Consider the following 27,410-nt stretch of genomic DNA (forward strand, 5'->3'; position numbering starts at 1 on the left):
TATACCTGATTGATAAGGCTACAATACCCCTTGAGTATCACCTAAATTAGGCAATTACTTTAACAGTCCCCTACTGATGTAACAAGCATCCCCAAAGTAACTCGTTAATGGGGGCAAATGGGAGGGATTACTCTTAGCCGAACGATTGTCATGGGAAACAAAGAAAATCATTCCACCAGTTTACTCTCAAGGACTATGTAACGCGTATTACATATATGGGGCACAGCACTTGTTTGAAAGTGAGAAACAAAATGAAAAGTTTTACTTCCCAGTGTAAAAGTTTTACTGTGTCTGTGTAGGGGAGAGTGGGAAGGAGCTGCAGGTGAAAGCATGAAGAAAGATCACAGCCTCGGTCTTCTTAGCCCCGTACAGCCTCCAGTAACCTCATGGGGTATGATACAGGCCTTTTTTTTTTTATAGGTAACTGTAATTGTAACATAAAGGGGTCTTTTTTTCTTTGCTACTAAAGGGATGAGAAGATGAGCATTTGCTTTTGTAGCTATCCTCTACACCTAGACAAGCCATTAGTTGACTCTGACGTTTACTGGCATCTTGATTATGGAGATTTTTAGTCAGTCTAGTTTTGGTGATTTTGTGAAGATATGTGCAGGTAGACACAGGCAAGCAATAAGCGATATGTATGAACTCTGCACATCTTGACCCTTTACTTTTAGGAGGGGATTGTGCTTCTCAGCCTCTGCTTGGGTCAGTCTTTTAGCTGAATTTTTATGCTTTTATTTATTTTTTTATACAAAGTTGCATGAGGGTGGCCATGAGTGCAAAGTGCTCAGTCTTGCCACGATGTATGGCCTGTGACATGCAACTGTCTTCCACAACCTCACTTTTGTAGCAGAGTTTAACTGTTTATCACCCAGTTTTAGGCCTCCTACACAGCTGTTTCTGTTTCAGTTAATAACTATGTTTCAACCTACATATGAAAATGATGTTCATTATCACCTGTGTCTACGATTAAGGGCAACATGCTTGCCTGAAACATGTAAGACGGCACATGCTCTCTGTGCCTTCAGGTCTGTCTGGATTGTTTAATAAAGACAAAGTTTTTTTTACCCAACGCTGGACCTTCTCTGTTTTCCTGATTATCACCCGTGTGGTATAATTAATTATCCACCTGCCTAGAATCCTCCGGAATCCCTGACTTGGTAGACTTGCACTAAGAAGAATTGATGTTCTTTTGAAGCCAAAGGGCCGTCACACTAAATATTGCTTTAGTTCAGATTTCTCTGTAGTTTAGTCACTTTGCATTGCGTTAATTAATGAAAACTATTAACACCTCCATTTTTTACTTTGCAACACATGGAAGGAATAAAAGGTGTAGACAAGCCATATGTATATATATATATATATATATATATATATATATATATATATATATATATATATATATACACACACACACATACATATATATACATACACACACATACACACACACGCATACACACTAATATTATATATATATATATATATATATATATACATATATATATATATATATATATATATACACACATACACACACACACACACACACACACACATACATACATACAATCCCCGCATAGAGTTTGTTGGATCTGCTGCTCAGAAAAGTAAAAAGTACTGTATGTTCCAAAAATATAGACACGACAGGAAAGCCAAAACATAGCACAAACACCCGCCCTCCGCACGAGATACGCCGTTACGTGGTCGCCCATTAAATAAGACAAACAGCTCTTGAAATATAAATAGTTTTTTCTTTTTAATATTTTTCTTAGAAAACAAGAAAAAAAACGCATTTGCTTTAATGCTTAACATATCGTTTTGCTTACTAGTAAGGTTAGATAAGTACGTAGTAAATATCTCGTCTTCATGAGGTGAACATAGAGAAGCATCGTCCAGTAACGAACATCTAGCCATAAATTAGTTCTATCGAAGGCAAATCTCATTCTTGTCAGACAGTTTTTGGATCATGTGTCAAAAAAAGCACCAAAAAAAACATTAAATAATTCAAAGGGCAATTTGAGAATGCAATGAATGAGAGGAGGCTGAGTGAAGGGGTTGTCCGGGACTTTACCATCGATGACCGATCTTCTGGATATGTCATCAATAGTTGATCGTCTGGGGTCCATGGCTGATCCGCTGTACGCCAGGCCCGCTGTCACACGGACAGAGCCGAAAGCAGACGGCGCTGCCTGGGTTGGTATTGCAGGCGCAACTCCCTTTGAATTCAATACCTGCATTACCAAACCAGATCGCTGCACTACAGGCAGAGCTGTCTGCGCCTGGATCTGTCCTAAATAATAGGCCCCATATCAGCTGATCGTTGGGGATCCTAAGCGGCGGACCCCTGCCGATCAAATATAGATTCCCTATCCTGAGGAGGGGTCATCAATAGTAAAGCCCGGACGAGCCCTCTAAAGATAACGAAGGTGGCAAGACAACTTCCTGCAAGAACTTGCCTGTTGAGAACTCGGACATACAGTAGTTACTTGCTGACAGTTTCTAAAGTGCAAATCATCTTTATCAACCTCTATCATCAGAGCGCTTCGGCGGACACGTCCGTTGCTCGTGAAGCTGGAATGATAGGGTCTGAGTCTTTAGCAGGCAATGTCAGGCAGAAAGCTATTTTTCCCAGAAGATGATGGACAGATTGTAATAATATCCACTAGACATGGTCTGTCCCTTTAAGAAAGAACATAATATTCAATACATGGAGACCTCTTACAAAGACTGCTGAACGATAACCATCAGTAACAGGTGACATTACCATAGGGAGCAAAACACGCTGGTTTTATGGGATTGCTCACATTCCAGGGGGCGAGGACAGTGTAACAGAGCGTCAGCATTGCGTACAAGCCCGCCACGTCTCCACGTCAGCGGGCCGGCTGTGGAGCTTTGCAGTTGCGGCCCGCTGACTCCAACGACAACGCATGTCTTTTGTTTTTACTTATTCCCATTCGGACCCTTCTTGGATTCGTCTCCTGATGCTATGAATGTGACAAGTGTATGGTTCTCACACAGTCAGCCAACTTGACGTCACCCATTGACAGTGATAGGTGGGGACCGCCCTTTTGACACATTCACAGTGCTTGGAGCTGAATCTAAGAAGATGAGCCCATGTGGTTGAATGGGGGCAAGTATAACAAAATAAACTTATGGTTGGAGTCATCCGGGACACAACTGCTAAGCTATATATATACTGTCCCAACAATATGAGGACTTGACAGGTTCTCTTTAAAGGGAAGCTGTCATCTCCGAGCCCCATAAATTATGTTATGGGGCTCAATGGTGAGGGGACGAGGAGTTCGGGGAGTTGTGTTTCATACTTACCAGGCGTCCCGTTTCAGCACTGCGCACACATAGCGTGACTCCTTTCAGACGGTCATATACACACGCTCTCCAATAGCGATGATTGGCAGCTGAAATATCACATTGTGTGCGTGGGCCAAGTTTGTAGGGAAACGGCGCTGGATCGGGGCATGAAACAAGGGCTCCCCGGACTCACCGCTCCCTCATCTGAGCCCACAAACACAGTTTATGGGGCTCAAAGGTGATGACAGCCTCCCTATATGGGTGTGAGCAATATTCAATCATACTGACAAAGTGAACATCTTCCCCTTGAACACCCTAAAAATTTATAGAAAATACTACTTGATTATCTTTTTAGGGGTCAGTGACCCATCTTTTAATCTCCTTTATTTATATAGCTCCCATTGACGTCATTGCCCTATAGTCCCGAGCTCGTTCTTAAACAGTTAATTGGTCCAAGAACAAAAATTAGTCTTGCAACAAATGCTGTCCTTTCTCTCCGTTCGGTGCCCGCTCTTCATTCTTCCAACATGGCCGTGGTGCTTCTATTGCTATTCAATGCACAGTGTTCATTGGTAGTTAAACACTGAATGCTGCATTCGGATTGGCCAGTGCTACTCACCTGACCAAGTGCTGGCCAATCAGGGCAGCCAGTAATGTCTTAGGCTCCCGATGCACCACCACAGAGAGTCTAACAATCTCGTAAGAATGAAGAAGGTACTCAGGAATTGGTGGATCAGCATCAGAATGGAGAGAAAGGTCAGCAGCGGGAAATATAACTCCTTCCCCTCCGGTCCCTGACATATTGTGTCCTGGAACCAGAGGGCACTTTAAGGTAACGTTTTATAAGGATATTAACCAGGATAGGATTGTGGATGTTGTTCAAAGGTGGACATTCACTTTAACAGACACCGGCCAACAACTGATTATAATCACATTGGAAGAGAAGTTCCTACTATACAACCATGCTTATTATAGCCTTCCGTTCTATGTAATAAATGTACCCCCTTCACAGTTCCCGTGCCTTAGCTTACACGGACATCGTCTTACATCAATGGCGCAGGATGAAGCGCCACCTGTCGTAACCATTGGAGTTTATATAAGCAACATCCGGCATGGGTGTCATATTATCATAACTTTTTTTTTGTTTTCATTCTTTCTAATTATTGCTACCTGGAACCCATTAGCAAGCAGCTGTTGGGAGTCCTGTATTTTTATTTTTTGGCCCGGGAGTTGGGTATGATTGTAGCATTGCTACCTTAACCCTTACCAATCCAGTGCCTGAAGTCTTCCTACATTCTGATTGAAACTGGTACAGCTCCAATGTCAGAAGACATCCGACAGGGTATTCTTACCGTCTAATGCCAGCCACTCCGCTGTCAGAGTCTCTCTGGCGCAAACACACTGGCTTTATCCAGCAGATGGCACCGTTGTATAACAGCAAAAAGAGAAAGCCTTTTAGGAAACCTTGAATCCAAAATTGGATTGGAAAGGGTTAATACCTCCATTAAGGGCAAACCATGATTAGTATGAAAACAAGTGTCAAAGTTGGGTCTTTGCTTTTTGGAAGTTGCTGAAAAATACATATTACCTAAACAGATTGTAGCAATGCATTTCTGCAGAATATCCATGAATTAAGGTTTAAGTCACGAGGTGTCAAACTCATTATCACCGAGGGCCACATTACCATTATGGCGGCCTTTAAAAGGCCGTTTCTAAATTGTAAGACTGTATTTTACAGAATAGATTATAACGAGGTGGATGAAAAGGTGTGTGTGTGTTGGGGGGGGGGGGGGGGGGGCAGATGGACTAGAGTAAGGGTCCAGTCCAGAAAAATTCAGACACTTGACTTCAAACTGCTAAGTAGTCAGAGAAAAGAAAACATGATGGGAATTAGCAGAACCTGGTAAAAGGTTCCCCAAAATTTCCTTCGGACAGAGCACTGAGGGACATTTCATGCGGGATGGAATATTCTGCAACAGCATTGCAAAATATAGCGTCCGTAAATTCTGCGCATTATTAGGGCGGATTGTAGTGCTGAAGACTCTGGGGCTGCAGTAACAGCCAAAGTCCTCAGTCCACATTCACCCGATGTTGTAGTGTAGGACCAAGATGGCCGTCGAAATACGGGTACTCAATGGCAGGACGCAAACGAGTTGACGGTGTGCCAGTGGATCTTCCTGGCACAGTTTTGGACTCTCCGATCTAGAAGAGCCTCTTCTGTGTTCAGACCTCACGGGCCACACAAGAGAACACGGCTGGCCGCATTCGACCCGTGGGTTTGACATACGTAGTTTTAGTGAAGCTGTTGGCTAAACAGGGACAAGCCAGCCATTTTGAGGGCCAAACGTCCAGCGCATTCATGAACGAGGGTGTCATGACTCTCAAGTCATACTAGTAAGCATTGGTTTAGCCCACAAAATAGATCCCGCCACCATGTGGGTAATGGGTTACCTCGTCATGGAAAAAAAAAAAAAATTATAAATGGCAGGTACTCTCATCCTGAGAAAAACTAGTCCAGATGACTAAATGTGACAAAAATATAACTTTTTTACAATATTTTTCAAGAATTTCACCAATAAATCAAAATGTGACTTCCGTCTTTACGATCATCTTAAAAGAAATGAACATCTTAAGCCTTATCGAAACAGAATACCTGCTGATATTACTGATAGGGGGTCTAACAATGAGGTGAGAGTCCCCCCCCCTTCCCCTCAAGGGTGAGTGGGTGAAGATGTGGTGACTAAGACGACTGCAGCATTTTAGAACCCTTCCGTCCATGATGAATTAAAGAACCGGCTGTGATATAAGTACGTACCATCATGCATTGTAAGTCTCATCAGCAGCTCGGAAGGGCAGGTTATCAGCTTATCATCTCCAGACCCTTTAATTATAATCATCAGCGATACAACCAGAAGATAACGAGCCAAGAGTGGTCGGCATTATGCAACGTAATGGTTCCCGACATATTGTGTGGTGGAATGCCTTCGAGACTCCAAAGAGTTACCTCCGCGGCTACAAGTCATGTGGAACGGACTACAACGCCTATGCAAACAAGGTGACGTGAATTCCCTTGAACTGAAAATGGACATGATATGTACAAAGCTGGAGATCCAAGACGTTTGCAGCACGCGCGGCATCCCCATCGATGCCGCGGTTATTGAAGTTGGGTGAATGCGATAAAGTGGAGATGACGTTTTGTTAACGACTGGCCTAGAGAAGCAAGGTACCCGCTCATTCTGTCATTCAAGGCAAGCAGTTTTATTCTAGACGTTACCAAAGGCTACAGCAGATCGGGGAGGTGGCTGTAGACTGAGTCGAGGAGTTTTTGGCTGGCCTCTTGGCTCTTGACGCCAGCTATCTCAAAGAGACGGTCCAGTTTGTCTTCGGCCTGTGGTATGTTATCGATGATGTGGATCTCTTCGGGACTGAGGATGGGCAGCATGTCATCAAAGATCGGTTGCAGGTCACAGGGGTCTAAGCGAACCTGGCGGAGTACCGTGTCCTTTTTTTCTGTGGGAAAAAGATGCATCAACGTGAATGTAGCGACCTCCGTATAAAAAGTACAATGCATACAAAAACAACTCAAACCACGCTGGTCAACTTTTTGTGGGCACCAAGATAACTATAAACAAGGCTAAGGGCTGCTTCACATTAGTGGAAAATGCAGGAAAACGGCACCCAATGGCCAAACAGATCAGTCTTACGATGGAACCAAAGGGATCCCATTGAATATAGTCAGGTCTGTTCGATTTCCGGACAGGAGTCCAGCATTTTACGTAGCTAGCGGGATGAAATGCCGATGTGAACGAGCCCTTAAAGGGGTATTTCAACAACCATATTTATGGCATAACGACAGAATATTCCATAAATGTCTGATCATTTGGGTTGCCATGTCCCCGCTACTCCTCTAAAAGGGATTACTCATTAAGCTGTACACTGATCAGGGATGATACTGAAACCATTGGCAGGTAAATTCACAATGATCCAGTGACAATGGCTTCTGTCAGGGTGGAATATGTTCGGCGGAAGGTGATTGGTCAGCTTTAGAATTTGATGTGTTAGAAGCTGGAAAAATGGGCAAGTATAAGGATCTGAGCAACTCTGACAAGGGCCAAATTGTGACGACTAGACATCTGGGTCAGAGCATCTCCAAACTAACAGGTCTTGTGGGCTGTTCCCAGTATGTAGTCGTTAGTACCTACGAAAAATGATCTAAAGTGGGACAAGAGTTGACCCGGTGACAGGGTCATGGACACCCAAAGCTCACTGATGTGCATGGGGAGTAAAGACTACACCATTTGGTCCGGTCCCATTGAAGAATGACTGTAGTAGAAATGACTGAAGAAGTCCCTGCAGGTGATGATAGAAAGGTATCAGACCACACAGGGCATCGCAGCTTGCCTTCAGAGAGCCCATGCTGACTTCTGTCCAACCCTGGAAGTGCCTACAATGGCCACAAGTTCATCAAAACTGGACTGTGGAGTAATGGAAGAGAGCGGCTGGTCTGATGAATCACATTTACATCATGTGGACGCTGGCTGGGTGCCCTTGTGTCAGTTACCTGGGGAAGAGATGGCACCAGGATGCCCTATGGGAAGAAGACAAGCTGGTGGAAGCAGTGACATGGGCAATGTTCTGCTGGGAAACAGGAAGTCCTGCATAATATTAGGCAGGTGATTGTAATGTCATGACCAAGGGGTGTATAGTGAATGACAAAGAGCTGTGAGTAGTTACCCCGTATAACACACACACACACACACGTCTCTGGGAGATAAGGACACGTATGAGCATTATCACTGGACCGTTTCCTTCAGGTAAAATGAAAACAAAGGTTCAGTACCGAGTTAGCCAGTAGAGCAAAATGTGATTGTTCTCAGCAAGAGAAACCAGGTAATCTTGTAGATATGATACCTTTTAATGGCTAACAAAATACATAATGTTACAGCGAGCTTCTGAACCAACGCAGGGCTCTTCTTCAGGCTTAAATGAAATAGATCTGAAGAGGCATGCATATTTGTACACATTTATGACGCACATACGTATGACAAGGCACAGACATGGATGTGATTGGTTTGCACGTCAAGGAATACTGCAACAGAAACACAAACATTTTTAACTAGGCACTGATAAGGAAGTGAAATGGTCCTTGAATTACTGTTGGCCAGCAGTCTTATCTGTGCTATAGATGTCTCATACCTCCCATTCACCCATAAATCCTCATGAATAATTTAATGATTTGAGTTACAAATCCCCAACACACAGCAGGACTATAAGATCCCGGGGACATTCACATGTTCCATGTCTGATGTTGTGTACCTGATCATGTGCAGTAAATGTCCTGTTGGTGGGCTTTATGTCGGAGAAACAGGACAAAAACTGAAAGCGAGGATGAGATCTAATCGCCATACAATTAAACAGAGGAAGACAGAATTATCTGCGGCCGAGCCTTTTCCAATCATGGACACGACATAGGAGATATGAGAGTTTTGATACTGAAGGGCGGTTTCAAGTCACAAAGTCATAGAAGAATTTGGGAACATAAATTTATAACAACTTTTGACACTTTCAATGGAAGATTAAATTAGTCATAAGGATTTATGGGTGAATGGGAGGTATGAGACATCTATAGCACTGATAAGACTGCTGGCCTTGTGACCCCCTCCCCCCCCTTGTCATATGTATGTATGTTATAAGTGTGTATAAATATCCATGCCTCTTCAGATCCATTTAATTTAAGCCTGAAGAAGAACCCTGCGTTGGTTCGGAAGCTCACACTAACATCATGTATTTTTGCTAGCCATTAAAAGGTATCATATCTACAAGATGATGTGGTTTCTCTTACTGAGAACAATCAGTTTCCTTCAGAACACATCAACAGGGAATAGGACGAACCCCTGTTCTTCCCCTCTTCTGCCCCGGTTTTAGAGGAGTAGTAGAGACACGATCGTAAGGGTGTGCCAGCGTTACAGCATTTATTGGTCTATTTCAGTTAAGAGCTATCCCATAAATATCAGTAGCTGAAATACTTAATGGGGTTGTCCTGCGCCGAAACGGGGTTTTTTTTTTTTTTTCAATACGCCCCCCGTTCGGTGCGAGACAAACCCAATGCATGTGTTAAAAAAAACAAACGTTTAGTACTTACCCGAATCCCCGCGCTGCGGCGACTTCTTCCTTACCTTACTAAGATGGCCACCGGGATCTTCACCCACGATGCACCGCGGGTCTTCTCCCATGGTGCACCGTGGGCTCTGTGCGGTCCATTGCAGATTCCAGCCTCCTGATTGGCTGGAATCGGCACACGTGACGGGGCGGAGCTACGAGGACCAGCTCTCCGGCACGAGCGGCCCCATTCACCAGGGGGAAGACCGGACTGCGCAAGCGCGTCTAATCGGGTGATTAGACGCTGAAATTAGACGGCACCATGGCGACGGGGATGCTAGCAACGGAACAGGTAAGTGAATAACTTCTGTATGGCTCATAATTAATGCACGATGTACATTACAAAGTGCATTAATATGGCCATACAGAAGTGCTGAACCCCACTTGCTTTCGCGGGACAACCCCTTTAAGATGAGTCCAGACATTTGATGCCACATGACAATTAAACATATTCTAAGGTGGAAGATACAAGAATTTGGGGCACAAGAGGCATTAGATTTAATATTGCACAGTACACCTCAACACTAGGCAGAGTATCTGGTAGAATATTCTAGCACCAACCTAAGAAGTTTAGCGATTTTTGGGCTGATGGAGTAGTGGAGTGGGATGAGATGACAAATCTCTAGTCTATGGGAAGAGCCTAACTGTTCCCTCATGTCTTCTGTTAGGGAAAGCAGTGCCAGGACATTCTAGATCAAGGAAGAAAGACACAGGCTCTAATGCCTACACAGGTGACGGGCACCGAAGTGAACCTGATTCAATTACCTTTGGTTATAAAGGAGCCCGTTCTACTAAGAGCAGAGGAACCGCTGGACGTAGAGTCACATCGCAGGAGAGGTTCTGACTCATCGGCAAAGAAGCTTTTGTTCTTGTCCAGCGGAGATGGTTCTATGGTCAGGGTGGCAGGGTCGGGTGCCTTGAGGGAAGGATCCTGAGTTGGCATTGGCTGGTTAGGATTCACTTGAAGAGTTGGCTTGTCATCTTCTATCTGTCAAAGCAAACAGAATAAATATACATGAGCGGTGCTAGACAATTCACTTATTTATTACTCAAGATACAAAGCCAAGGCTCCTTCTGCAGCTTTGGGCACATCTCACATGGTTCGGTGGGCATGCTGTTCTTAAACATAAGGTCACGGAGACATCTGCAGATGGTTAGATACAGTATCAGTTACTAACATCGCCCTAAATATGTAGACAGTGAAGAAAAGAGGCAAATATAGAAGTACATCTTCTGAGCTGCGAAACACTGCAAGGAGTAAACTATCTAAATGAGGAGGTTGAGCAGAATGTAATAGAACAAGGGTCAATTCAAGTGGATACATGTCCTCTGCAACGTCTGAGAGAACTCGGGGACTTCCCGTGCAGTCATTATTCATATCACAAACCGACATCATACATTTAAAGCACATGTCCACAGGGGGCAGTATTATAGTAGTTAGTTATATTCTTGTACATAGGGGGCAGTATTATAGCAGTTATATTCTTGTACATAGGGGCAGTATTATAGTAGATATATTCTTGTACATAGGGGGCAGTATTATAGTAGTTATATTCTTGTACATAGGGGGCAGTATTATAGTAGTTATATTCTTGTACATAGGAGGCAGTATTATAGTAGTTATATCCTTGTACATAGGGGGCAGTATTATAGTAGTTATATTCTTGTACATAGGAGGCAGTATTATAGTAGTTATATTCTTGTACATAGGGGGCAGTATTATAGTAGTTATATTCTTGTACATAGGAGGCAGTATTATAGTAGTTATATCCTTGTACATAGGGGGCAGTATTATAGTAGTTATATTCTTGTACATAGGGGGCAGTATTATAGTAGTTATACTCTTGTACATAGGAGGCAGTATTATAGTAGTTATATTCTTGTACATAGGACCAGTATTATAGTAGTTATATTCTTGTACATAGGGGGCGGTATTCTAGTAGTTATATTCCTGTACATAGGAGACAGTATTATAGTAGTTATATTCTTGTACATAGGGGGCAGTATTATAGTAGTTATATTCTTGTACACAGGAGCAGTATTATAGTAGTTATATTCTTGTACATAGGGGGCAGTATTATAGTAGTTATATTCTTGTACATAGGGGGCGGTAATATAGTAGTTATATTCTTGTACATAGGGGGCGGTATTCTAGTAGTTATATTCTTGTACATAGGGGGCAGTATTATAGTAGTTATATTCTTGTACATAGGAGGCAGTATTATAGTAGTTATATTCTTGTACATAGGGGGCAGTATTATAGTAGTTATATTCTTGTACATACGAGGCAGTATTATAGTAGTTATATTCTTGTACATAGGGGGCAGTATTATAGTAGTTATATTCTTGTACATAGGGGGCAGTATTATAGTAGTTATATTCTTGTACATAGGAGCAGTATTATAGTAGTTATATTCTTGTACATAGGCAGTATTATAGTAGTTATATTCTTGTACATAGGAGCAGTATTATAGTAGTTATATTCTTGTACATAGGGGGCAGTATTATAGTAGTTATATTATTGTACATAGGGGTAGTATTATAGTAGTTATATTATTGTACATAGGGGTAGTATTATAGTAGTTATATTCTTGTACATAGGGGGCAGTATTATAGTAGTTATATTATTGTACATAGGGGTAGTATTATAGTAGTTATATTATTGTACATAGGAGGCAGTATTATAGTAGTTATATTCTTGTACATAGGGGGCAGTATTATAGTAGTTATATTCTTGTACATAGGAGCAGTATTATAGTAGTTATATTCTTGTACATAGGGGGCAGTAATATAGTAGTTATATTCTTGTACATAGGGGGCGGTATTCTAGTAGTTATATTCCTGTACATAGGAGACAGTTTTATAGTATTTATATTCTTGTACATAGGGGGCAGTATTATAGTAGTTATATTCTTGTACATAGGGGGCAGTATTATAGTAGTTATATTCTTGTACATAGGAGGCAGTATTATAGTAGTTATATTCTTGTACATAGGGGACAATATTAGAGTAGTTATATTCTTGTACATAGGGGGCAGTATTATAGTAGTTATATTCTTGTACATAGGGGCAGTATTATAGTAGTTATTCTTGTACATAGGAGCAGTATTATAGTAGTTCTATTCTTGTACATAGGGGGCAGTATTATAGTAGTTATATTCTTGTACATAGGAGGAGTATTATAGTAGTTCTATTCTTGTACATAGGGGGCAGTATTATAGTAGTTTTATTCTTGTACATAGGAGCAGTATTATAGTAGTTATATTCTTGTACATAGGGGGCAGTATTATAGTAGTTATATTCTTGTACATAGGGGGTAGTATTATAGTAGCTATATTCTTGTACATAGGGGGCAGTATTATAGTAGTTATATTCTTGTACATAGGGGGCAGTAATATAGTAGTTATATTCTTGTACATAGGGGGCGGTATTCTAGTAGTTATATTCCTGTACATAGGAGACAGTATTATAGTAGTTATATTCTTGTACATACGAGGCAGTATTCTAGTAGTTATATTCTTGTACATAGGAGGCAGTATTATAGTAGTTATATTCTTGTACATAGGGGGCGGTATTCTAGTAGTTATATTCTTGTACATAGGAGACAGTATTATAGTAGTTATATTCTTGTACATAGGGGGCAGTATTATAATAGTTATATTCTTGTACATAGGAGCAGTATTATAGTAGTTATATTCTTGTACATAGGGGGTAGTATTATAGTAGTTATATTCTTGTACATAGGGGGCAGTATTCTAGTAGTTATATTCTTGTACATAGGGGGCAGTATTATAGTAGTTATATTCTTGTACATAGGGGGCAGTAATATAGTAGTTATATTCTTGTACATAGGGGGCGGTATTCTAGTAGTTATATTCCTGTACATAGGAGACAGTATTATAGTAGTTATATTCTTGTACATAGGGGGCAGTATTATAGTAGTTATATTCTTGTACATAGGGGACAATATTAAAGTAGTTATATTCTTGTACATAGGGGGCAGTATTATAGTAGTTATATTCTTGTCCATAGGGGCAGTATTATAGTAGTTATATTCTTGTACATAGGAGCAGTATTATAGTAGTTATATTCTTGTACATAGGAGCAGTATTATAGTAGTTATATTCTTGTACATAGGAGCAGTATTATAGTAGTTATATTCTTGTACATAGGGGGCAGTATTATAGTAGTTATATTCTTGTACATAGGGGCAGTATTATAGTAGTTATATTCTTGTACATAGGGGGCAGTATTATAGTAGTTATTCTTGTACAGAGGGGGCAGTATTATAGTAGTTATTCTTGTACAGAGGGGGCAGTATTATAGTAGTTATATTCTTGTACATAGGGGGCAGTATTATAGTAGTTATATTCTTGTACATAGGGGGCAGTATTATAGTAGTTATATTCTTGTACATAGGGAGCAGTATTATAGTAGTTATATTCTTGTACATAGGGGGCAGTATTATAGTAGTTATATTCTTGTACAGAGGGGGCAGTATTATAGTAGTTATATTCTTGTACATAGGGGCAGTATTATAGTAGTTATATTCTTGTACATAGTGGGCAGTATTATAGTAGTTATATTCCTGTACATAGGGGGCAGTATTATAGTAGTTATATTCCTGTACATAGGGGGCAGTATTATAGTAGTTATATTCTTGTACAGTATTCCTGTTATGTTCTCGTACATAGGGGAGAGTATTATAAAACTGTTATATTGTTGAACACAGAAGAGGGGGACTTGCCATTTCTCCCCCTTTCCACCCCACCACTCAACTCTAACACAGTGCTTTATATAGCAGGGGGCCACAAGCTGCTAAGGAAAATGTTCTTTCTAGGTGTTTAGGTGAAGAGAACAAGAAAGCTGACATCAGATATGAAGGGAGTGTATACCGTACTTTACATAGCCTCATGTGATCTTGTGACTGAAAGAACAGGACAATCTGCATAGTTTTGTAGGTAAGCAGCTCCATCCTTGGGCCATAAGCTGAGACAGTCGTGCAATATTTGAGTAGTAGAAGCAGCCGTATCGCCGCTCTCCACTATTCTTTGTCCTATCACTATGCCAGTCTCCTTTCTACATATGGAAGGCTGCTTATAGATATACGGTCCACGTCCTAGAAACCCTTTCCAGGTGTTTAAAAACTACAATTCCCAGCATGCCTCAACACATTCTTTGCATTATGGAGAGGGATAAAAACCTGTAAAATATCAGATTTCCAGCGCCTCTGTCCTGTAAGAGCCCATTAGAGAGGTGCGTGCTCCTCAGCAGATACTGTAAGTGCTCTCATTTGTCACCGACAGCTGCCTGTGGCGGAGAGAGCATTGATATGCAGAATGCGGCAGGCCGGCGGGTGTGTCCCAGGGAAGATGACAGTGACAGCCCCCACTCCGCTCACAGCAGTCCGCAGTGTAAATGAGAAATGCCATCATGTCTGAGATGGGATAATCAGGGCCATTACTGTAGGAGCGGTGTGTCTGTGCATATATAACAATGCTATGGCCTGAGGGAGCCTGTCACAGTGACTACCAATGCCCGGGGCTGCCCATCGTGTGACAAACATCGTCCAGGGCACCTGATCACATGACAATTTCTGCTCGAGGTAACCGCCACAGTGGCAACCGTTGCCCGGGGGGGCCGCCCATCGCACGACGGCCGTTGCCCGGGGGGGCCGCCCATCGCACGACGGCCGTTGCCCGGGGGGGCCGCCCATCGCACGACGGCCGTTGCCCGGGGGGGCCGCCCATCGCACGACGGCCGTTGCCCGGGGGGGCCGCCCATCGCACGACGGCCGTTGCCCGGGGGGGCCGCCCATCGCACGACGGCCGTTGCCCGGGGGGGCCGCCCATCGCACGACGGCCGTTGCCCGGGGGGCCGCCCATCGCACGACGGCCGTTGCCCGGGGGGCCGCCCATCGCACGACGGCCGTTGCCCGGGGGGCCGCCCATCGCACGACGGCCGTTGCCCGGGGGGCCGCCCATCGCACGACGGCCGTTGACCGGGGACCGCCCATCGCACGACGGCCGTTGACCGGGGGGCCGCCCATCGCACGACGGCCGTTGACCGGGGGGCCGCCCATCGCACGACGGCCGTTGACCGGGGGGCCGCCCATCGCACGACGGCCGTTGACCGGGGGGCCGCCCATCGCACGACGGCCGTTGACCGGGGGGCCGCCCATCGCACGACGGCCGTTGACCGGGGGGCCGCCCATCGCACGTCTGCTAAGACGGCTCACTAGGCCACTAGTGTTGTGCGTTGGAAAAATTAAGAGTGCTGCCAAGTGTATTACAGGGTATAAGGGTCGTCTTTGGCAACTAATCTGGTCACATCTGGAGGAGATTATGAGATTTTAAGTGTTGCCCATGGCAACGCATTACAATTGCATTTAATCTGATATCACAGTCAAATATCAGTAGATGCAACGGACAAAAACAACCCTAAAATGACCCTCTTAACAAGGTTCCAGTATAAACTCCAGCCCAGGGCCATAACCAGACAGGAGAAATCAGAGGATCAAAAGTGTCAACAGACTGCCATGAAAAACATCAACTACATTACTGTCAGCTAAGAGCCTTTTACATGGGCCGCTTACCGGGCACACGGGTACAACTGGCCGACAATCCGGCTTGTTTGTTGGGTGATCACATCTTTCATGCAGCATAAAATAAAAGGGGATGTGCTGCCAACAACGATGAGACTCCATGGGGGCAACCGACTGTACGACCGACCGGTGTGAAGGCCAGCAGACTAGTGGTAAATGACCTTTACTGCACTCCCTCTCCTTCTTGAGAACCTACAAACACCAGTAGAGGGAGCAGAGGGATTTCACCAACTCCTGGCTGCAGGATCAGACTGCACAGGCTTTACGTCTGTAACCACGGAGACACATAAGTTTACATAACAGCTGTAGACCCAAAGTCAATTTTGAATCAAAACTATTTGCTAAACCTGCTTCACTTTTTAATTATGGATGTTTTTTTTTAATTAAACAGGTTATAATCACCAATTACTTCAGAAGGGTCGGTGATGCAGGAAATATTCCAATTACAAGTTGGGAAGGAATTTTTTCCACCTTAAATGGGGAAAGTTGGCTTCTACCTCATTGGGGTTTTTTTTTGCCTTCCTCTGGATCAACATTGAACTGGTTGGACATATGTCCTTACATGCTATGTTACTATGGTGCATCAAAGTTATACAAAAAATACAGGATGAATGGAAGGAAGTACCAGCTGAAGTGCGGATAGATAGTATGCCACAGAGTATCCGATGGTAGCCAATATGCCATGAAGAGTAGCCAATGTCATTAGGGTCAAAGAAGCCCCACTAAGTATTAACATATGGAAATAAATACTACTTTTGATTCTGGCTTATAGGTGTCCAATTAGTTTCTGTAGTATAGTACAAGTGTAGCAAAAATCCCTGCCACTCAGAATGGAAGCAACTGCAGAGGAAGACGCCCCACTTCATAGTCCCCCTAATCAGTAGTTGGGGCCATCTGAATAATTTAGACATTATTGTCCTATAAGACAGGGGAAAACAGAATATTCGACACTTGCGGCTCTGTGAAGGTTACCAGCTTGATTGATGTCAAAAGGACACGGAGGGTATTATGTAAAGAGGGAAGAACGAGGCGGCTCTAGACGTGTCTCAGCAATTACAGGGAGACCGGCGGGGCAGACGCTCCCAAGAATAGAGGATCTCAGCGCGTGCCTTGGCAGCGAGGTCTGACACAACTCGGAGTGAATACCAATTATATCCAACTGGCAACCGCACATTGTGGAGCAAAATATAACAAGCTTCTAAATAACCGACGGAGCTACAAGGGAGCGGAGGAGCCCCCTGCCGGCTAATCGTGGGTAATAATGTATGGTTACTGCAGTTGTGTCATTTAGGTTTCATGTATCAGGAAAAGTTTCTGCTTCCAACCAGTGTATTCCTCCCATCATATCAGTTGCGTGACGGGGACTTGTTACTCTGGCAATGTGGTTCTCAGGAGGTTAGCCGTGGCTCTAACCAATATAGTGCTAGGGACTTACCGCCTCAAAGACCATATTGGTTGAGATCTCCGGCGCGCTCAACCACCACTTTTTTGGGACAGCTGTTGGGTGCCAACAGCCATCCTGCGTAAAACTACCCTAACACGACCGAGACTGAATACAGCGATAATCTGGGACAAGTTATGAGAGTGACACAGTGTGCTCAAGACGCCGGAGCCATGGTGGACATGTGGCCTTGATGTGTGCCTCAGCCCCTTGTGGAGTAAAGGGTTGTGACCAACAGAAGGAGAGTTGAAAGACAGTGAGACTGTGACCACAAAGGGTCTGAGAAAGTGGGGTGCGACGTTAGCTACCAACCAACACCAAGGCTGGGCAAAATAGAAGTGAGCCGTATTATTAAACAGTCACCTTAAGAATCATTGCTTGTGCGCCTTTAACAAGTGCGACGTCTCTTCGTTTGGAGAAATTAAAGGGGTTGTACTAGGATCAAAAATTATCCCCCTCCACAGGATAGGAAATAACTTTCCGATTGGTGGGGTCTCACCACTGACACCCCACCAGTCTTGAAAATGGGGGTCTTGTGTCCCTCTCTGCCCGTCACAGTGGGGTTGCTTCTCCTCCCACAGTGATGTCAGAATGAATGTAGATCTGTCCGACCATGTGCTACCTCCGCTCTATTCCTTTCAATGGGGCTGAAGGAAACACTTGAGCGCTTGACGCTCAGCTATCTCCGGAAGTCCCATTGAAAGTGTATGGAGCGGCAGTGTGCTTGCATGACCAGTGCTCCATTCAGTCTCCTCCTTACTGTATGGGATGCAGTAAACACAGTGAGGAGGCTGGGGGTCTCAACAGTGAGGCCCCCACTGATTAGTAAGTTATCACCTAAGCTGTGGATAGGGAATAACCGCTATTTAGCAAATTGTACTGCTGAAACTGCCTGGACTCAGTGAAAGAGACTTGAAAGGGTTTGACCCCTTCCAGGCCAAATTAGGCCTATGGACTCTCCCAGTGAAGCTGATTTACAGTATGTTGAACTATAAGTTCAAGTCAAGTTTGTAAGAACCAGTCTCTCATTGTGTTTGTGCATCTCCTTAGGGCTTTCCAAGAGGATGCCCCGCCCTCGAGGAACCTAGTGTTATAGAGACTATGGAGGAAGATGTTATTAAGGTGGCTTTATCCTCAAAACATTACAGTTTAAAGGATCCTTGTACCTAGATAGAAAAATAATGCCTGACCAGTCTCATGGCCAAGGTGGAAAAAAATGGAGCATCAATATTAAGAACTGGACTCCATCTCCAGAAACGCTGAAGAGGAAGGGGGTGATTAGCGTGAGAACTACCTCTGAGCAAGATGCTACTTATTTTGTGAAAGGGAGTCCATAGTGGGCAATGAAGGATGCCTTAACAAGACTCCAGACTATAAAAGAATGATCCCAGCTTAATATACCCCAATAGTTGTACAGCGGTCCAGGAAAAAATGGAGTCCTAACCAAGAATAAAACGATAAAAAGATAGGAGGCGGATAGACTCTGACTAACAGCATCAAATCATCCTTCTTGCTGCCCAACATACAAGTCTCAATTGCAGCGGAAAAGGCCGACATCAAGATGTAGCTCTTTATATGAAATGTAGCTGGAACTCCTCTAGCGATTCTGTCAGAGCAAATGTCATTATAGACTCAATTATGCACTGATTCAGCCAGAGCCGGACTTAATACAGGAGTCTGGGCCCCTCAATGCCAGACAAGGGCAGTTCATTAGCCATCTATACCTGGGGTGGGACAAGCCCGCTGCCGGCAGCTCTACACAGGCCATACAAGATCTAGAAGGCAATGAAGGGCAGAAATAAGGATTACTGTATATCAGATCCTTCACCTGAACTGCTGGAAGGAGTAATTTTCTGCATGTTTAAACCCCATGATGAATACATGGGGTTTAAATATATTACAGCGCCACTCTTGTCTATAGGCCATGTCTGGTATTGCAGCTCAGTTCCATTCACTTGAAAGATAATGATAAGGGATGCGTAGGCTATGTATACCTTTGTACGCTTTTTTAAATCAATGTGGTAAACTGTCAGTTCATACCCTGCTGTGGACGTGCATTCACGGTCTTTCTACTGAGCGAATACAGATGGCTATATGATGGCTATATGACAAAGCTGGGGGATGGTGGAGAAGATCGGGATGGCAGAGAGCAGAGAAAGCTACTATTACAGAAAGCTGTAATTAACACTGGGGGAATTTTTTGCACTTGTCAGCAGTGAGAGGGAACAACCGGAAGCTAATCAGAGAGAGAATGAGAGATAGCTGTGTAGTATTGAGTGGGCGTGGTTACGCTACACAGCCTCTTTAAGAGAAGAGGGGAAGGGAAGCTAAGTGGAGCTTGTGTGCATTCATGATAGAGACCTGCTGTTCAGTGCTGTGAATGGCCCGAGAGCCAAAAACTTTGATGTAGGAGAGCCTGCAAACCAAGTATGAGGCTTTCTAAATGCACGAGAAGCAAAACGCAATGCGAAAAAACAGATAAGTGCGTAATTTTGTAATGCAGGGACTTACCGTAGTAAGAGGTGTGTGTGTTGCTTTTTCATGTACAAAGCTTTTCGCAGCCTTTAGATACTGATGGCTTATCCTTAGGATAAGTAATCAATATCCGATTGGTAGGGGGCCAACTCCCTGTTTCCCCAATGGTCATCTGTTTGAAGAGGCCGTAACACTCAGACAAGTGCAGTGGTCTCTTCCTTGGCCTGTGACATCACGCTCCTTGGTCGCATGGCCTTTATGCAGCTCAGCCCAGTTCAAGTGAATAGGACTGAGCTGCAATACTGGGCAATGCTGCTATGAAACATACAGTGCTGTGTCTTGTATACAAGGAAGACCTACATCTTCACAGACCTATAGTTTAATGGGGTTAGCAGCAAGTCCTGATTGGCACAATCGGGGGGCTGTACTTCCACTTCAGTTCTGCCCCATGGTGCTGATCAGCAGGGGTCCTGAGAGCCAGACCCCCACAACCCAATACTGACCTCTCCTAAAGCTACGGCATCAATATTTAAGTCTTGTAAAAACTCAAGTTATACATTGCTGTACAAGTATGCAAAACTGCCCATCCCCTATGTATATAGATGGCGAATCAGCACAATACATAAAACGCAATCGTAACCGTAGAGGCAAAACAGCAGCAGGAACACTAATCTTACCGTAGGCGACAATCTGCAATAAACTCCTTCTTAACGACCTGTCTGAGCCATAAACTGCTGCACACTGGTAGAATAATTAAGGGTCAATAGCTAAAAGGAGAGCATACAGGAGGCGAGAAGATAAGACAGATAGGATAGACCATAAAAACAATGCAGCTTTACATTGCCCATCTAGTTAGATTATTAGTGGTTTATTTTAGGACATTGTATCCCTGTACAAACACATACATGTGGTACTTGGGGCACATGAGAACAGCCAACCAAAAGAGAGATGGCAGATATGAATCACAGAAGCACAAAGTATTTAAGCAGATGGACATGACAATCTTGTCATAGTGGGAACTATAACATAAAGTCACTTAGGAGAGGGCTGCATGTGACAGGGACTGTGTGATACAGTGGGCCACCATAAAGCACCCTGTAGGGTCAAGGGAATGACGACAGCAGAAGAGGAGCGTGCTGATTTTGTTGGAGGCAGCGACCAGTCCATTCACGGGCAGGGTAAGTATCATTGTATTAGTAGAGATACAACACAGATTCTGATACAAAGGACAGAGCTGCGTAGGACCATGGAAGGGTCATGTCAGGTTACAACACCTTGTAGTCATCACATAATATGAACGATGACAGCAGCAAAATAATGTGCTGACCTCGTGGGAGGAAGTAACCAGGCATAATTATGACCTGATTGTATTATAAATACGGGGTTAAAAGTGACAGGGCAGTGTCATGAGGATGGAGAAAATAGGACACTCTAGTCATCACATGATGAGAATGAGGACAGCAGCAGGACAGGAGTGTGCTGATCTTGTGGGAGCAGTGACCCATCCGTTCATCTGGTTCTGTTCGAGAGGGCAGGCCGCACATACCAGGAGAAGTGCCAATAAGATGGTGGGATTGAATATCCAATAGTTATCAGATGATGGGAATACTGACAGCATCAGGAGAGGAGAATGTTGATCTTTTGGGAAGCAGTGACCTATAGAAACACTGCTGATTATGAGTGGATAGGGCTGCACTCATTCCGTTAAGATAAGGGCTGCATGTAACAGGGGAAGGGCCACAAGGTACTATTGTATTATGTCTTCACCACAATAATGGGTGGAGACCTAGAATGACAGCTAAGGGCTAGGTAACACCCGCAAAGGTCCCGATTGGCTGCCTGCAGCAAGGTCCTAGCAGCATGGGGATTTACTTATGGCTGGGATGGAGGGTTAGACTTCGATTATTAGCTATTAAATGGAAGTATTTACTGCAAATATTGTAAGCTTTACACAAATACTAACCCTAACCCTCCATAGCAGCAAAAAACAATTCTCCACGCTGCAAGGACGTTGTCGCCCGCCTAACATACTAGCACCCAACCCCCCCTGTTACCGGGCCTGTGCAGGGAGCATCCTCCCTTTTATGGCCACATTGCGAGGACTACACCAGCTATCAGCAGCACAGGACGACCCCCCGCACCCCGCCGCCCAGATGTTACCGGGGCCGTGGCAAAGAGCGTCCACCGCTTCATCCACATGAGGACAGGGGTAGCTATAATGATCGCAGCCAGCACCTGACAGCTCGAGGACCAGAGTGAGAAAGGAGACCGCACTGCTGAGTGCCAAGACCTTGGGAGACCGGAGTGCTGAGTGACAGACCCTGACAAGCCGAGCACCGAAGCGAGAAGTGAGACCGGAGTGGCGACTGCCAGGACCTACGAGCCTGAGGATCGAGAGACACCTGGGCAGCCAATCAGGAACAGGGGGGCATCACCTGGCTGGCAGACAGCCTTACCCTTGTCATCACCCACTACTTCCGGTGTAGACAAAATACACCAGCACCAAGCCATAAGATGTTGGGAGAAGAGCTATTAATGGTAATGATCTTAGCAGCAGGAGAGGAGAATGCTGATTTTTTTGGGGAGGCAGCGGCGTATCCATAAATGGGGTTAAAATAGAGAGGACAGGGCTGTATGTACCAGGAGAAGGGTCAAGAAGATGGTGGGAGAAGAACACAATGTAACTATTAATGGGAACAATAACAGCAGCAGAAGAGGAGTGTGCTGATGTTTTGGGAAGCAGTGACCTATAGATGCACTAATGTGATTATGATAGAGTGGTTAGGGCTGCACATAACCGGTGAATGCCAATGGCCTTGGTGGGAACACAACACCATTTACTTATCAATGGGGAAACCGACAGCAGCAGGAGAGGAGTGAGCTGATCTTGTGGGAGGCAGTGACTTGTCTACTCCAAGAGAGGACAGCCCTTAAAATGACATCAGGTCATCATGTGAAGGTGGTAAGGGAGATGTATGGAAGACCCCAGACTAAATGCTCGCTAATAGACGATACACGGGTCTTCCAGCAGCAGTATAGCGATGGGCACTGCTAAAGCATTGCTGAGTGTTCGGCAAAAAGTTAATCTATATGAAGCCAAGTTTTTAAATCTAACTTTAATCTATGAATTACACTACTTTTATGGAGCTCAGCCACAGGGAGAAGACTGGCTGCAAGAAGACAAAATGTCAGGTCAACGTGGGCCGCAGTAATGAGGTGCAGAACACCGTGAGTGATGTCTCCGGTGACATTCGTCAAGGGCGCAGGCTCATCCTGTGTCCTCCAGATAAGGGAAGAAGTTCTCTGTCAGATGAATAAGTCATGGGGAGCGATGCTGTGATACGCTGCGGAGCAGAGACGATGATGAAGGTGTAAAATATGAATATTTTATATTCTGCACAAAGTAGATCTGCAGGAGCCTTAGAAGACACCCTGAACCTCATGGAGACTGTTGAAAAAGCTCATGTTCCACAAACCAAGATCACATATGTTTAGTCCACGTATGCAGAAAGTTCAGGTTGCAGGATGGTTCATAGCATGCGGCATAGAACATGGTTCAGTCAGAGCTCTGCAAACAATCTAGTGGATCCCAGGCCAAACTTTACAGCTCAGTACCGCTGTATATCCTCCCCTGTTGCTTCTTGCAAGAAAAAATGTAACCTGTTGTCTATAACCTCAGAAGTAAGCGCTTTATATAACGAGGTGCTACATATCTCGGTCCTATTCCCCAAACTTACCAATCGGTTTACAGCCCGAACCTCGTCTTACCAACGAGCAGCTTCCCTAACCCCCGGACTCGGAGCCGATAAGTATTCCTCTGCAATGCAGGTATTTCTGGCAGACGAGTGCATTAAGACGTGCTTATGAAATCTGTTCTTCCAGTAATTTCATTACAGGCAGAAACAGAGAAACATTTTGCAAGACTAATCCACTTATGCCGCACCTGGGAGCCACAACAGATACACGATAAGGCACGGCGCCCAAAACTACAAGAGGCAAGACTGTGGTGGCAGCGGGTAGGAGCAAACCACCAAAGGGATGTGTCTGTAGAACGATCCCCGATCTGCTGATCCATAAGTCACCTAATCAATGTGTGAGCTGTGTGATAGCCGCAAACATCAAGCTTAATCGGTGGGAGCACAGCCAGGACCCCACTGATGACCAGGAGTGAACAGAGCAGAGGTTCATCCATTCATTTCCATCGGCTATCGCCATCGGGCCCGTAGGGATTGAGTGGATCAGCAGCGCACAGGGCTGGCCGCCATTCTATTCAAATGATGTGGGCACGGGACCCTCTTTCTGGTGATGGGTGGGGATCCCCGTGGTCAGACCCCCACGATCTATCGGTAATCTCGTGGCTAGGTTAAAACTTGATGTCACATAATATAACCGGAACACCCCATTAATTTTTGTATAATGGATTTTTTAACTTGTTCCTTAGTGCCTCACCATTTTCAAGAACTCTGCTTCCTGTCAATGAATGGGCACAGAAAGAGGCTAGTAATCTTCATGATCATGTCCAACTGACCCAGCTCATAACAGAAGAGCTCTGATACAGCTTTATAGCTTTTTGCAGTTTATCAGCAGCACATGAGGAGGACAGGCTTTGAGATTGTGTGCGACTATCCTACCTAAAGTAATCTGTTAATACTTAGTGGGTCTCCTTTGGCCCTAATGACATCAGAAACTCTCCTTGGCATACTTACTACTAACGCCTGATACACTTTAACTGGTATTTCCCTCCATTCATCCTGCAAATGTCTGGCGAGTTCTCTCAAAGAGATGGAGACTGTTCATATTTCCTGACCAGACGTTCCATTTTGTCACTCAGATGTTCAGTAGGTTCAGGCCAGTCTATATCCTCAAGACCTTGGTAGATTTGTAACAAGGTACGTTGTCTTGTTGGAAGTATGTCCGACTATTCTCGGTGTATTGTCACATTGTCAGCAGCACATTATTGTCTAGAATGTCAGGGTACACCTCGTCACTACAACCAACGAACCGAGACCATGCCAGAAAAACATCCCCAGACCATAATGAAACCTCCGCCATTCTTAACTGCTGGCACAACACACTCAGGCAAAAGGCATTCCCCATCATCCTCCACACCCAGGTATGTCCATCTGATAGAGTAACGCAATTCGTCAAGCCATAGAATGTTGTTCCATGGCTCAACTATCCAATGATGATGCTCCTTGCACCATTGTAGACATGCTGATGTATCATCTTTGAGAGAACTTAACAGACATTTGCTGGATGAATGGAGGGAAATATCAGCTGAAGTGTATCAGATGTTAGTAGAAAGTATGCCACAGAGAGTATCTGAAGATGTGGAAAGTTTCCTTCAGGTGGGTGCCGCGAATGTTGACCAACTATGACAAGGCTGCATGTGTGGCAATGTGTCGGGCGATCTTGGCACGGGAGGACGGCAAAGCAGACCCCTAAAGAAGCATTTTTCACTACATTACGGTGTCAATGTAGTGAAAACCGTGAAGGTCAAGAGGGATATTATGTGGAGAAGTGACAATACTTTCAGCTTTATGGGTCAAGTTGTTTTTTTTAGAAAAAATTTAGTTGGTCTCAGAACTTGAATGCTCCTCATACGTTCCAAGCAGAACCAGAAGTTATAGATCAACCCTTTAACAAGAAGTTATTCCTGAGCTTTGGGACCACTAAATTTTTGGATGATTTTTTTATCTTGTATATGATGGCATCGATTAGGGCGTACCGTCCCAAAGGTGCCCCCTGACTGCATTTTACAAGAGACGGTCCAGAGGAAATTTATCCGGTTCGCTTGCAGAACAGAACAGGTTAACTCTGAGGATTGCACTTTTATCCAAGCCCGGTAGTTTGTATATGGCAATCATATGTAAAGGCGAAGGAAGGGGTTACTGCTCTACTTTTGGCATTTCACGGAATGTTAGTTTTTGCTCTGAATGGACCCGAGATGAAACAGTAATTCCCTTTATAAAACCGATGTGTTTTTCAGCGGCTGCGTCTGTTCGGTCAGACAAGTCAACTGAAGTTGCTGAGGTCTGGAAAATTACAGAACAGTCACAACCACAAGTGCCAGCCAGACCTCCGCTGGTCCAGCCAGACCTTCCTGTCCGGTCAGGAGAGGACCACCACTTGTGAGCGGTCCTGCTGGAGACTCGACAAGGTGGAAGACTGCCTGTACACACAAGGTAAACGTCGGCCAAAATGACTGATTTGGACCATTGAAGCTGACCCTAGTTCAGTAATCATACACGAATGATCCACCGCGACGGCCAGCGGCGGACTATTGCCTGCCATAAATCTGTCAGAATGAAAATTTTCTGGTGCTGTGGGCTGAAAATGCTGTAACTAAGAGTGTTATCCATGACTAAGAGATGTTATCCAGCCGTGCAAATGGTCAGTCTGCCAGGAGCAATGTTGTGTCTCCTTAAGGAGAGCACCCAAAAAGTGTATGGAGACACCCAGGTGATGAGTGGGTTGGGGAATGGCATAGTCTCTCCCCGAGGAGAGCACCCAAAAGGGTGTGGGGACACCTAAAAAGGTAAGTGAGGAGACTTATAAAGTTATGCAAGCTCCTCTGGGTAATTTATGCAAATAAGGAAGATGGAAAAATACCTCTACAGCTCCACCTATTGGATGGTAGCATTCCTTCAAATGTGACTTTTTACAAGTCTTCACAACGATTGGGAATAGGAATCCAGGTTATTTACAGCTTCAAAAAAATTAATAAATACAAAAATCCCAGTTGGGCCTCACAGTCCTAAGGAAAGCACCCCCCCCCCCCCCCCCCCATGCATTTAATCCCACAACATCTTTAGGACCCCTCACCTTTTTTATGGTTTGCTGTCAGTGAATGTGAACACTCATGTTTCCATTCAGAGGCAGTAGACCTGCACATATCCAGTCCTGCTCTCAGCTGAGAAGTGGATATAACTGTATCCAGTCTAGACAATGCTCTGTGAGCTCAACAGCCGGGACTCCAGCCTGATACATTGTAGCTGCTGGTGTATTACACAGTCCTACCCAACTTAATTGGACATCTGAGGAAGTAAGAATCAAAAGTAGTATTTACACATATGCGTTACTACTTAGTGGGGCTCCTTTGGCCCTAAAGACATTGGATACTCTCCTTGGCATACTCTTTCTACTAATGTCTGATACGCTCCAGCTGGTATTTCCTTCCATTCATCTTACAAATGTCTAGAGTTTTCTCATATTGCATAACCCGACGTTCCAGTTCATTCCAGAGATGTTCGGTAGGTTCAGGCTGGGACTCTGTGCAGCCAGTTCAATCATGGAACATCCATATCCACGTTAAACAGCGTTGGATCTGTGACAATGCGCGTTGTCTTGTTGGAAGTATGGCCGACCATTCCCAGAGTATTACCACATTATTAGCAACACATTGTCTCGAATCTCAGG

The 27,410-nt window shown here is 44.4% G+C and overlaps 1 protein-coding gene across 1 annotated transcript in view; it reads right to left on the bottom strand.

Moving 5' to 3' along the window:
* Positions 1-1,734: 1,734 nt before the first annotated feature.
* Positions 1,735-27,410, bottom strand: part of TNFRSF21 (TNF receptor superfamily member 21) — a 97,253-nt gene continuing 71,577 nt past the window's right edge. The window contains exons 5-6 of the mRNA XM_066596462.1: positions 10,237-10,459; positions 1,735-6,822 (exon numbers count right to left, since the gene is read on the bottom strand). Coding sequence (XP_066452559.1) covers positions 6,593-6,822; positions 10,237-10,459 — 453 coding nt within the window. The 3' untranslated portion in view covers positions 1,735-6,592. The remainder of the gene's footprint in view (positions 6,823-10,236; positions 10,460-27,410) is intronic.

Source organism: Eleutherodactylus coqui, chromosome 1 (genome assembly GCF_035609145.1).
Source record: "Eleutherodactylus coqui strain aEleCoq1 chromosome 1, aEleCoq1.hap1, whole genome shotgun sequence".
NCBI lineage: Eukaryota > Metazoa > Chordata > Amphibia > Anura > Eleutherodactylidae > Eleutherodactylus > Eleutherodactylus coqui.